The sequence below is a fragment of the Rhinopithecus roxellana genome, chromosome 15 (genome assembly GCF_007565055.1).
Source record: "Rhinopithecus roxellana isolate Shanxi Qingling chromosome 15, ASM756505v1, whole genome shotgun sequence".
Taxonomy (NCBI): domain Eukaryota; kingdom Metazoa; phylum Chordata; class Mammalia; order Primates; family Cercopithecidae; genus Rhinopithecus; species Rhinopithecus roxellana.
Genome location: NC_044563.1, coordinates 67,292,861 through 67,306,632, shown reverse-complemented (window position 1 = coordinate 67,306,632; position 13,772 = coordinate 67,292,861). Strand labels below are relative to the sequence as shown.

The window sequence follows — 13,772 nt, the reverse complement described above, 5'->3', positions numbered from 1 at the left end:
AGCATTCTAGGTTAGTCACTGCTTTTTTCTCTCAACACTTAAACATTTCATTCCACTCTCTCCTTGTGTGCACAGTTTCAGAAGAAAAGTTATTTTTTGTTCATTTGTTTTTGTTGGTTTTGAAGGACTTTTTGCATTTACTCTGTATGTCCTCTGAGCTTCCTGGATCTGGGGTTTCATGTTCCATATTGATTTGGGGAATTATCAATCATTATTGCTTCAAATATTTCTTCTGTTCCTTTCTCTGGCTTCTTCTAGTATTCCCATGAGGCACAGTTATACCTTTTTTTACATCATCTCACAGTTTTTGGATATTGTCTTTCAGTTATAGAGGTTTCTATTGAGATATCCTCAAGCTCGGCGATTCTTTCTTAGGATTTTTTTTTTTTTTTTTTTTTTTTTTTTGAGGTGGAGTCTTGCTCTGTCGCCAGGCTGGAGTGCAGAGGTGCAATCTCGGCTCACTGCAACCTCCACCTCCCAGGTTGAAGCGATTCTTTCACTTCAGCCTCCCAAGTAGCTGGGATTATAGGCGCCCACCACCACGCCTGGCTAATTTTTGCACTTTTAGTAGAAGCAGGGTTTCACCATGTTGGCCAGGCTGGTCTTGAACTCCTGACCTCAAATGATCCACCCACTTCAGCCTCCCAAAGTGCTGGGTTTACAGGTGTGAGCTTGCGTGCCCAGGCTATTCTTCATTTTCTATCTCTAGCATTTTAGCTCATTCTTAGGATTTCCATCTCTCCTTACATTGCTTGCTTGTTATTGCTTGTTGTCTACGTTCTCTAGTAGAGCCCTTTTCATACTGTTCACAGTTGTTTTAAATTCCCAGTCTGCAAATTCCAGCGTCTGGGCCATATCTAAATCTGGGTCTGATGTTTGCTCTCTTTCTTCAGACTTGTCTTTTGCCTCTTAGTATGCCTTGTAATGTTTTTCTTGATAGCTGGTCATGATGTGCCAGATAGAGAGAATTTCTGTAAGGAGGCCTTGAGCAATGTGGTGGTAAGGTGTTGGGGTGGGGGAAGCATTCTGTATTCCTAAATGAGGACTCAGTCTTCTGGTGACCCTGTGCCTCTGGACTGTGTCCTTCACGAGCGCTACGCGCTTATCCCCTCTTAGATGAGGGACGATGGCTAGAATGAGCTGGGTCTGGGTGTTTCCCTTCCTCCAGGTGACTGAGGTTCTGCTATAACTTCAGCAGGTTAGGTGCTTGTTACAATAGAAAGATCAGAAAGCTCTGGAGTATTTCAAAATGGTTCCTTCTCCCCTTCCTCTGCTGGAAACATGTGGGGATTTTTCTCCGAATTTCACTGTGAAAACCTAGTGAAGCTCCTGGGGATACAACTCATAAAAGTGTGGGTCTCCCCTGACCCCCCTCCAGTGACTGAGTTCCCTGGAGTTTTTAACTTCTCAGATCTCTCCATGCTGAGCCTGCAGCAATTCATCAAATAGACTTCACATTTTCCTAACCTGGCCCTGGTTCTTATAGAGGTTACTGCTCATGGATCTTTTTCTCATGGGTTTCTGTTCTATAAGCTATGATTCTCTGTATCTGCCTGTTTGTCTTTCCAATTTTGGGGACGGCAGTTTGTCCTGTGAGCTCAACTTTCTGACGGATCTCAGGAGAGATGTTGATCTTTCCATTTGCTCAGCTTCTTACTTATTGCTAGGATGGAGAGACCACTTCCATGCTTCCTACATGCCACGCTGGAAACCAGAAGTTGCAATTCTTAAAAGAAAAAAAAAAAATAGCTCTTATGGCTTCACACATACAAACAGGCTTATTAAAAAATATATTTATTAATTTTTACACCTGCTGCATAGCACAAGACTATTAACACTATAACTCACTGAATGTACAATAAATGTTCACATTTAAATAATAGGATAGGGTCAACATTTTCAACCAGTGGGTCAGCTTTAGCATCTCATGAAGTGCTTTTTAGACCTAGATATCTTAAGAGTTTTTTGAAAGGATACTACCGAGTCAGAAAACAAGATCAAAACAATAGGTTTGTCCAGAAAAACAGGAATTTTACATGATGAAATGTCTATTTCTGTCAGCACAAATCAACAATAAAAACAAAATCTACATCCAACCTACTCCAAAATACTCACACTGCACTGAATTAAGTCTACAGTGTCAATGTGTCTTGAGAGAGGCCACAATATCCACACTGGCTACATACATGTTTTCCAAATTTAGTTTTCTGATGGCTCGTCATTTGCCACCTCTTGAAATTCAGGTCCTTTTAAGAATCTATGACCTTGGAATGAATGAGCAGAATACCTGATCTGAAAGCCACGTGACTTGGCTCGACTGCCATCCGCATCTCTGGCTGATAATATACAAATCAGTTTGAGAGTCTTTATTTCACATAAGGACCAAAGAAGAAGAAGAAAACTTAGAAGGGAAAGCAACAAAGAGGTCCTTCCACAACATTTTCCTCTGTGTATTTTAAAACTTAAAATAACTGCCATAAAATGAACATTCCATTCAGTGATTCTTTTCAGTTTTCCAATAAGTTATTCCTGAGGGGAGGGAAGATACCTTATGGTTCAAATTAAAAAGAACATAACAGGGCCAAATTTCAGTTATCAAAGCTAAAACTGGACCTTTAGAAAATGCTACTATTCTTCCCCTAGAAAGGCTTTCTGGACAGGACACTGGGATATTTGTAATCATTACACTGTGGGACTTAGGGAACCCGAGTCTGTATTTTGTAATGCAGGGTCAATATTTCCTGTTGAATATCTTTCTCCCAAAGACAGAGAGTCCATTTTCAGTGTCCGTATATTTATGAAGTAACTTTCTCAAGTTCTCTTAGCACTCAAACATTGGGGAATAGCGATACGAACACGGTCTCAGAAATCAAGTGCGAAATCTACCCATCAATAAAGTTCTTTTAACAGACTTGTTCACTTTTCAGAAACTGTCTTTATCATAAAGAAGCTACTCTACTTAATTTATAGAACCAGTTTTTACCCAGAAATGTAAATTAATTAACTTCATTTGAAATGAAGTAAGGTCTTTCTGTTCTGGAGTAATAAATTCTACTATGCAATAATTATTCTAAAAACGTGTTAGCATGTCACAGAAAGTTGATAAAATATATACTGATTTTGTAATGCCCAACTAATAGTATACTCATAAAGATTGGATTTCTTCCAGATCCCTTATAACTACTTTATTATAAGTTTTCCTCACATTTTAATTTTTTCCCTAAGTGTGAAGTTGATCATCTTATTAAAAGGTCCAGATGAGTTACAATATGTTTAAAGTTAAAAGTGTTAAGAAATAAGAAATGCCACCTTTCCATCCAACTTTAAAGAATGTTCATTTTAAGACAGCGTTAAAAGTACTAAAATACACTGAACACTGTCAGCAAGAGTTAAATGTACACTTGGTCAAGGAATATATCCTTTACCAATGAATGATAAATGGATCCTGCAAGGCAGAACAAAATTTCAATTCTCTCTCTTCTCTCTCTCTATCAAGTTTTGGTAATTTTTCTTGATACCAATATCTCGTTCTTACCACCACCACAACCAGAGAATGGGAGGCAAAGTGTTAATGCAGGGGTTCAGATTTTGCTGACATCAAGCAGACTTTTCTCTTTCAGGGAGTCCACCTTTGCGAAACAATGAAGAACTATCAGAACGTGAGCTTCTGACCTAATCCACTGAGGACCAGCATCTCTGGAAAGCACTACCAACAGCCTAACAACAGTTCTCTAAAATAGGGAAGTTAAAAAAAAAATCAGCAAGAAAAATTTAGATGACAGTTTTTGCTTCAGAACGTCACTGTCAAAACTTTTGTTTCATCATTTTCATTTTCTTATTCAACAAGCTCCCTTTGTTAAATTACTGAAAACTAAAACAAGATAAAGCAGTTCAGACCTAATACACACCCACAAAATGCCCCTTCTCCTCCGGTGCCACGGCTTGGAATAAGAAGTCCAGTAACCATGGACTTGGCACATCCTGTCTCCACCTTTGGTATGAACACAATACACCGCTTAATATTTCCACAAAGGAAAAGTAAGGCTTGTCAGTGTGTTAAAAGACCAACTCAAGAGCAAGGCAAATTCTCTCCATCTCGAAATCTACTTTCCCCTGAAAGATCTCCGTTCCGTGGCAAAAAACGAAGGGTTTGAAGAGTCAATTTGATAAAGATGACCTTGGCAAAATAAACCCCAGTGGATGGATGAGAGACAAAACTGTCGTTTCCAGACTCTTGAGTGAATAATAAATCTTACAAAAGAGCTCTAAGTGTCAGAGCTTTCAGACTTATGAGAACAGACATGAGGTGGGTGCTGGATTCGAGCTCCAGGGTGGAAGTCATGGTTTGGTGATGTGCACTTCACTGCTTCCGTTCCCATTGGTCGTGGTGGTGATGATGTACTGTGTAGCCTGCTGTTGGCTGGTGGTCTGGGGATCCAAGGAGTCACTGTGTGCAGGTGGCTGGACCTGGACTCCACCAGAGAGGGCGGAAGTTTGCTTTTCCTCCAATTCTGGTTGACTTTCTGATAACACATAATGACCCTTAAGGAAGAAGAAAAGGATGTTTAAAAACCTGGGGCCTTAAAGGGAGGATGAAGCTACTAGGGAAGGAGAGAGATGCGAAGAAATGTCACAAGGGACCCAAAATAGGCACCTGTGAGAGATGCTTTACCTAGGTTCTTCAGAGAGGGGGGATCAGTCACAATAATTGACTACTAAGGTAAGCTCCTTAAAGGAGCACCTTAGCCGTTTCACCAAATGCTAGAGTGAACAACTTCAGGTACAGTAATTTGCATCATGGTGGTAACACTCGTGGCAAAGAAAACGTGCTGTTGCAATGCTCCTAAGAATTTACACATTCAGAAAAGACAGTTGACTGTCCATTCGATCTTAAGACTAATACAGAATAGGATCCAAGAAGAGATAGTTAAAGTCTCCTTGAAGAGGCAGAATGACCCTGAAGACAGGTAGTCAAGATCAATGGTTCTCAGAGTTCAGAATTTCAAAAGACCAGCAAAATTTTAAAAAAATAATAAATGGAGGCCGGGCGTGGTGGCTCACGCCTGTAATCCCAGCACTTTGGGAGGCCGAGGTGGGCGGGTCACCTGAGGTCGGGAGTTCGAGACCAGCCTGACCAATATAAAGAAACCCTGTCTCTACTAAAAATACACACACAAAAAAAAAAAATAGCTGGGCGTGGTGGTGTATGCCTATAATCCCAGCTACTTGGGAGGCTGAGACAGGAGAATTGCTTGAACCCGGGAGGCAGAGGTTGCAGTGAGCCAAGATCGTGCCATTGCACTCTAGCCTGGGCAACAAGAGCGAGCCTCTGTCTCAGAATAATAACAATAATAAATGGTTCCCAAATTTTATTTTGTCAAGTAAGGTCATTTAAAACATGCTACCATCAAATAGAGATTTTAACACTCAAGAGCACAGGAAGAACAGGATCTCAGAATGAAATCCCTTACACTGAATAAATTTAGCTTTATGAAAACTTACACATTGTCTTTGTTTTCTTATTTTTCCCCTCATCATGAAAACGTCTTCAGAGACCTGTAGCTGGCTATTTTGTTACATTAACATTTTTAAAGAAATGTGTCTGTCAGTCAGAAGGAGGGTTGGTCAGCTACAGAACAGAGGAAAAGAGACGTCACAGAGAGACTCTCAGGCAGTAGCCTGTCTGCACTGCCCAGAAAAGAGCCATCGCCAAATACCCATTTGATTCCACTAGGGCCAGATGTTCTGAGTTCACCCCACCAGGCAACGTTGTGATCATGATTGTTTTTTCCATGTGGGGAGGGGGCTGTTTGTCAACCTAGGGTCCATTGACTCCTGGGGGGTCCATAGGTCGGCTGCAAAAAATGCACAAACCCCCAAAACTGTACATTAAATTAGTGTGCATGTACACTGTGGTAGGGGAAGAGAAACAGTCTTGGCTAAAACCATTCTCAAATGAGTTCCAGGCCAGAAAAAGAACAAAGTCAATGGGTCGTACAGGGAACAAAAAATGTCCTGGTCATGCCAGTGTGATTATCCCATTTTACATTCGTTACTGTTTTCACTGACAATTAATAGTGTCACTCTGGATTTACATCTCTCTCCTAAGTCTAGTTAATGTGACCTTGTGTGCTGAGAAACAGGTGAGCTCTCCGTATACTAAAAAGAAAGAAAGAAAGAAAAAAAAATCAGGGTTTTGAGACCACAAGACTAGCTAGCTACCCTCTGAAACCTCTTAAGAAAATCTTCCCTTGGTAATATCTCAATATTGCTAGCCATTGAAGAGCATTTTTCCTTTTTTTTCTTCTAGCTTTCTTAAGATATAATTAAACAAAACAACCTGATTAACATATCCATCAACTCAAGCACTTGCCATTTTATTTTATGGCAAAAAACATTATCTATACTAACAGTTTTCAAGTATACGATACATTATGAACACAGCCAGCATGCTGTACAGAAGATCTCCGAACTTATCCACCCAGGAGTATTCTTCTTTTTTTTCTTTTCTGAGACAGAATCTCACTCTGTTGCCCAGGCTGGAGTGCAGTGGCATGATCTCAGCTCACTGCAACCTCCGCCTCCCAGGTTCAAGTGATTCTCATGCTTCAGCCTCCCAAGTAGCTGGGATTACAGGGATGCACCCCCACACCCACCTAATTTTTGTATTTTTAGTAGAGGCAGGGTTTTACCATGTTGACCAAGTTGGTCTTGAACTCCTGACCTCAAGTGATCTGCCTGCCTTGGCCTCCCAAAGTGTTGGGATTATAGGCATGAGCCACATGAGCCCAGCCAAGAGTATTTTTCTAAATTCCCATGTATGTACTCTGTCTTCTAATAACTTAAGAGGCAGGCCAGAACAAACCAGTGAAGATAAAAACAGAAGGAGACACAATCAACATTGTACCTGCCCAACTTAGATAATTTAAGGCAATGTTTTTCACTTTCAGGTGGGTGAAATGTTTAATACAGCTCCATAATTGATTCATTATATTATTCTCTCCCAACCCAGTTGAGGGCCAATTGTCTTGAGGACTTAATCTTTCCAAGAAGCATATAAAAACACCCATAAGGGCCGGGCACGGTGGCTCACGCCTATAATCCCAGCACTTTGGGAGGCCGAGGTGGGCGGATCATGAGGTCAGGAGATTGAGATCATCCTGGCCAACATGGTGAAACCCCATCTCTACTAAAAATACAAAAATTAGCTGGGTGGGTGGCGCATGCCTATAATCCCAGCCACCCTGGAGACTGAGGCAGGAGAATCACTCGAACCCAGGAGGTGGAGGTTGCAGGTGAGCCAAGACTGCACCACTGTACTCCAGCCTGGCGACACAGCGAGACTCTGTCTCAAAAAAAAAAAAAAAAAAAAAGGCTCACAGCGATGGAGCTAGGACCATTACAGTTATTAATTGAACAGATATTTATTGAGCATTTGCTATATCCTAGTCTCCTGGATAGGGCACTGAGGATAAAGTGATAAGACCCAAGACCCAGCTTTCAAAGAATTCATCAACTACTGTGAGAAAACAGAGTAAGCCAATCATTAAAAGATAAGTGGTGACAAGAGTTATATAGCACCACAGGTTGCTTACCGAAGTAACCGCCTTCACCTGGCCAGTAGTAACTGGAGTTGCCACACCACTGTCTGTAATCACAAACTGACCTGGGGGAAGTGTCATCATTTGAATCTCAGATGCTAAAAAACAGGAAATATTCATAGTTCAGTGGTCTCAGATTTTAACACAAATCTTAGAAACAAAACCATAACCAGTAGCCACAGTCCCCACTGATTTGCTTGCCATGAGAGTCTTACAATGATATGATTTCTCTGCTACGAATTGAGAAGAGACTGGTACGCAGCGACCCAGTGTCAGAGACAATCAGTGCATTCCCCTTCAAATGTGGCTTCTCAGTATCCACAAAGACAAATACTCAACAATTTTTAAAACCTTGAAATAAGTCACAAAGAGTTACCTTTTAAATCAATATTTTTATCTTTTATATTCAGATTTGAATTTGTGACACAAATGTATCCACACTTGGCTATCATAATTTAATCCAACTTGAATTTTATTTCACCACCAGTGTTATTAGAGCAAATTAAAAATAAAGCCGACCCTAGCATCTTGTTGATAAGTAATATTTCCTCCTAAAAGAATGAGACTTTCTTGGGAAAATGGCTGATTCCAGACCTGGGCAGAAAGCTTGTGAGACAGTTGTGGGGCACTGTGTCTTCTCAGCACACAAGATGTGATGAAAGACTATCGGGTCATGTGGGAATAATGCAGGAGCCAGTTAGAAGAGGCTCCTACAAGCCAGAGAAGGGGATCACTTGAGCATCGGAAGGATCACACCTGCAATCGGCTGAAACACACCAGGCGTTGAAATCCACGGGTACATAACCACACTAAGACGTGCACACACACCCCTATCACCTTGGATAGCATAAGAAATCAATTCATTTTGTGAAAACTGGTAAACAAAGGAAATGAATTAGGTATTTAAAGCATTTATCCTGCCTTTCTTGTACAAATTGTACCTGAGAGAAACTTGGTAGTTAAGGTAAAATTTTTTTCTTTATAAAAGTTTTCTAGCTAATTAATGAATAAGGTGCTAGAATCATGGCCAGGCACAGGGACTCACGCCTGTAATCCCAGCACTTTGGAAGGCCGAGGCAGGCGGATCACTTGAGGTTAGGAGTTCAAGACCCACCTGGCCAACATGGTGAAACCCCCATTCCTACTAAAAATACAAAAATTAGCCAGGCAAGGTGGCAGGTGCCTGTAGTCCCAGCTACTTGGGAGGCTGAGGCAGGAAAATCACTTGAACCTGGGAAGCAGATTGCAGTGAACCAAGATCGCACCACTGCACTCTAGGCCTGAGTGACAAAGCAAGACTCCATCTCAAAAAAAAAAGAATATCACAACTTTGCAAGCCCTAATGAAATAATGGAGCTAAGGAATAAACACCGATGGCTCCTAACATCACAAAAAGAGAGACACCTGAACATTATGTGCTCCTGATAGAAGTACACACGCCAGCTATGAAATATCAGGAGGCAAAAAACAAACTGCACCTGAGCAAGCCTGCAGATCGAATTGCCAGTCTACAGGAAATGAAAGGGACAGAAGAGCACATATTCACTGCATGGTAACACGGGAATCCCACCAGCAAAATCCAGAATGCGGAAAACAGCACAAATGACCCGGTTTCCTCAACACAGAAATTATAACTTAAAAGAGTGAACACATACATTAAAAGAAACTCAAAACTCATCATCAATTGCAATGTATGGCCCTTATTCGGAACCCAATATGAGCAAACCAACTTTTTTTGTTTGAGATGGGAGTCTTGCTCTGATGCCCGGGCTGGAGGGCAGTGGCGTGATCTCGGCGCACCACAACCTTCGCCTCCTGGGTTCAAGCGATTCTCCTGCCTCAGCCTCCTGAGTGACTGGGACTACAGGTGCGCACTACCATGCCCGGCTAATTTTTGTATTTTTAGTACAGGCGAGGTTTCACGATGTTGGAGAGGCTGGTCTCGAACTCCTGACCTCGTGATCTGCCTGCCTCAGCCTCCCAAAGTGCTGGGATTACAGGCGTAAGCCACTGAGCCTGGCTGAGCAAACAAACTATTTTTTAAAAAATTTCTGAGACAATCATAGAAATATAAAAACCCTGACTGGGCATTTTAAATGTATTTGTGGGTATTAAAGAATTACTGTTGGCTGAGCACAGGGGCTCACGCCTATCATCCTAGCACTTTGGGAGGCCAAGATGGGAAGATCACTTGAGCCCAGAAGTTTCAAAACCAGCCTGGGCAACACAGCGAGGTCGCATCTCTACCGAAAAATTTAAAGGAAAAAAAATTGGCAAAGCATGGTGGTATGTGCCTATAGTCCTAGCTACTGGGAGGCTAGGGCAGGAGGATGGCTTGAGCCGAGGAGTTGGAGGCTGCAGTGAGCTATGATCACACCACTGTACTCCAGACTGGGTGACAGACAAGACCCCCTCTCTTTTTTTTTTTTTTTTTTGGAGACGGAGTCTCGCTCTGTCGCCCAGGCTGGAGTGCAGTGGCCAGATCTCAGCTCACTGCAAGCTCCGCTTCCCAGGCTCACGCCATTCTCTTGTCTCAGCCTCCCGAGTAGCTGGGACTACAGGCGCCCGCCACCTCGCCCGGCTAGTTTTTTGTAGTTTTTAGTAGAGACAGGGTTTCACCGTGTTAGCCAGGATGGTCTTGATCTCCTGACCTCGTGATCCGCCCGTCTCGGCCTCCCAAAGTGCTGGGATTATAGGCTTGAGCCACCGCACCCGGCCGACCCCCTCTCTTAAAAAATAAAGAAAGAAAAATTACTGTCATTTCTTTTTAGGTGTGATAATGCTGTATGGAGTTGTGTTTTTAAAAAATAGTTTTTTTCAACTGAGCATGGCTTATGCCTGTAATACCAGCACTTTGGGAGCCCAAGGTGGGAGGATCACTTGAGCCCAGGAGTTTGAAATCAACTTAGCCAATGTAGTGAGATCTTCGCTCTAAAAAATTTTTTTTAAATTAGACTACACGTGGTGGCTCACATCTGTAAACCCAGCACTTGGGGAGGCCAAAGTGGGTGGATCACTTGAGTCCAGGTCAAGGCTGCAGTGAGCCATGATCACGCCACTGCATTCTTCAGCCTGGAAGACAGAGCAAAACCCTATCTCAAATAGTCCTTTTCTTTTAGAGATATATACCAAAATATGTATGGATGAGGTGATATGATGGATCATTATCCAGTTGGAGGATGGGAGATAATGATTGGCGCATATATGAGACAAGGTTGGGTGTAAGTTGGTAACTGCAGAGGCTGGACAATGGGTACAGGATGGTTCGTTACACTCTCTCTACTTTTGTATATTTTTATATTTTTCCCTAATAAATTTCAGTCCCAGAATCTTTTCTACAGGTTAGAATGCTAGCTCATCCTATTTTTACCATGAGTATCTTCATCACTCCACTTTTTTTTTTTTTCTTTTTTGAGATAGAGTTTCGCTCTGTCACCCAGGCTGAAGTGCAGTGGCACGATCTTTCTGCCTCAGCCTCCTGAGTAGCTGAGATTACAGCCATCCACTACCACACCTGGCTAAATTTTTTTGTATTTTTAGTAGAGACAGGGTTTCACCATGTTGGCCAGGCTGGTCTCAAACTCCTGATTTCAAGTGATCCGCCCACCTTGGTCTCCAAAGTGCTGGGATTGCAGGCATGAGCCACAACACCCAGCCCACTTCACTTTCTTTCACAGGAATTATACTGAGTACAGAGGTCAGTCTATTCACCAGATTCTAGTGGTAAGAGAGTCCTTCCCTGAGTGGAAACTAGACCCAGCCCTTGTTGTGACGTCCAGTGTTTAAGAGTATAGATTGTGGCCGGGCGCAGTGGCTCATGCCTGTAATCCCAGCACTTTGGGAGGCTAAGGTGGGTGGATCACCTGAGGTCAGGAGTTCGAGACCAGCCTGGCCAATATTGTGAAACCCCATCTCTACTAAAAATACAAAAATTAGCTGGGCTTGGTGGCCCGTGCTTGTAATCCCAGCTACTCGGGAGGCTGAGGTGGAGTTTGCAGTGAGCCAAGATTGTGCCACTGCACTCCAGCCTGGGCGACAGAGCGAGACCTCATCTCAAAAAAAAAAAAAAAAAAGAATATTGATTGTAAAAATTAACTAGATGGTAGAGTTTGAGCCTGACTCCACAGCAAATCTATGTAACATAGCCAAGGATCAATCATGACAAAGACGGCCCCCCCCAAAATAAATCAACAGTAGAAGAAAGATCAATACTTTCCCTTCTCAGCACCTATTCCTCCTAGTTTCTACTACTGAGGTCTGTTACATCTACTATTCCTTCCATACCTTCCATGATAAAGGTCTCATACTTCCTGGCCTGCAACCCAAAGCTGTTTACCCACCAAGGGGTTTACCTACTCTGACCTCTGTCAGCCAGCCTGTTACTGTTTCCATAGCATGAATATCAGGGTTTTGGAATCAACAACTCATATGTCTCTCTCCTTTACTAGATGGCGGTCAGCAGCACAGTGGGGTGGTGTAGAGTGTACACTCTGAAGCCAACTGCCTGGGTTCCAATCCTCTGTTTACTAGCTCTTGGAAAAGTGAGTGTGTGGAAATTGCCTTATCTGTAAAATGCAAATAACAATTGTACTTATCTCATAGGTTGTTGTGAATACTGACTGTGATATATATGGTTCCGAATCATTCCTGGCCATACAGTAAGAGCTTAATGAAAGTTGGTTAACATTATTATTGTGTGGTATTACTGATACCAATGAGAATATTATTCTTGGTATAGCCAGGGTCTAGTACAGTGATTGATACACAGGCATTCTACAAATATTGGTGGAAGGGATGACTCAACATAGCCTATATCCATCTAGCTTACCACTTAATTACATAGCTATGCTTCCTCCAGCGATACACCTGACGTTTCAAAAATGTCCTATCAGGGTAGCTCTGTGAAATCAGAATGCTACACCTTGAGATTTGTCATGAAACTCATTGAAGTACATGCACTAGAGAGTGTACAAAACGGTCAATAGATACTTTAAAAATCTATCATAAGCTGAATAAATTCAGACACATGGCTGGAGATCTCCCACCCCTGACCGACACGGCATCGTCCCTTCTTACTTACAATAGCCACGGAAGGAATTCCAAGCACTGGGCAGGTAGGTGTGCTGCACAGAGGAATTCTGCTGCTGCTGCTGCTGCTGCTGCAGGGCCTGCCCCTGTGTGGAAGAACTGCCCTGGATGTGGGAGGGGCTGAGCCCCTGCTGAGCCTGCTGGGCTGAGGGACTCAAAGGCTGCCCAGATACCTGGGGAGAAAGAGAAAGCAATGGCAGGGAATTATGAACTTCTAATATAGTGAAGACTCACAGATAACTGAAGGAAGTAAATCAGACTAATATGAATTATAATGTTGAAACTATCATTGCTTATTTTTTTTTTTGAGACGGAGTTTTGCTCTTATTGCCCAGGCTGGAGTGCAACAGCACGATCTCGGCTCACTGCAACCTCTGGCCCCCGAGTTCAAGCTATTCTCCTGCCTCAGCCTCCTGAGTAGCTGGGATTACAGGCATGCGCCACCACGCCCGGCTAATTTTGTATTTTTAGTAGAGACAGGGTTTCTCCATGTTGGTCAGGCTGGTCTCAAACTCCCGACCTCAGGTGATCGGCCCCCCTCGGCCTCCCAAAGTGCTGGGATTACAGGCATGAGGCACCGCGCCCAGCCTATCATTGCTATTATTAAAAGTAATACTTTAAATAAGAATAAAATCAATGAAAAGCAAGCATAACTATGAAATTCTAATTTGTTTTTAAAGGATTCTCTACCAGAGTATGCAAAAAAATTAATTTCAATCAACTGTTAGAAAGATAAATGAAAGAAAATATAATTACCTACATTATATAAGGTTAAAAATAATAGGAGGTGAAGTAACTTCCCTGTGTCACAAAACTATCTGGAACACAAAATGAAATGGAACTCAAAGTTCATCATTTCCATTCACCAGCACTGACTAATCCCAGCTGGCTGGTGGAGTTCAGCACAGGTGAGTGAAGAGGCCCACTCCTGACAACAGGATGAGGCCAGTGCTCTCCAGCCTGCCACCTGCAATCCCGCTCCAAACTACCCACCCAGCTTCCTTTCCGAACATCATTTCCTGTTAGTAATCCAAACAGAATAACCCCGTTTCAGAACTGTACCCCTCCTCCAAGACCTCAAAG

At 42.6% G+C, this 13,772-nt stretch overlaps 1 protein-coding gene across 4 annotated transcripts in view; it reads right to left on the bottom strand.

Annotated features, from left to right (window-relative positions):
- Positions 1-1,757: 1,757 nt before the first annotated feature.
- The window catches only part of PRDM10 (PR/SET domain 10), a 103,366-nt gene continuing 91,351 nt past the window's right edge, over positions 1,758-13,772 (bottom strand). For 3 of the 4 annotated variants that reach the window (XM_010356411.2, XM_030917528.1, XM_030917527.1), the window contains exons 19-21: positions 12,682-12,862; positions 7,596-7,699; positions 1,758-4,542 (exon numbers count right to left, since the gene is read on the bottom strand). In XM_010356411.2, the coding sequence (XP_010354713.1) occupies positions 4,339-4,542; positions 7,596-7,699; positions 12,682-12,862 (489 nt within the window). In that variant the 3' untranslated portion in view covers positions 1,758-4,338. Of the gene's footprint in view, positions 4,543-5,502; positions 6,160-7,595; positions 7,700-12,681; positions 12,863-13,772 lie in introns of all 4 variants that reach the window. The other variant, XR_004053541.1, reaches the window with a different exon arrangement.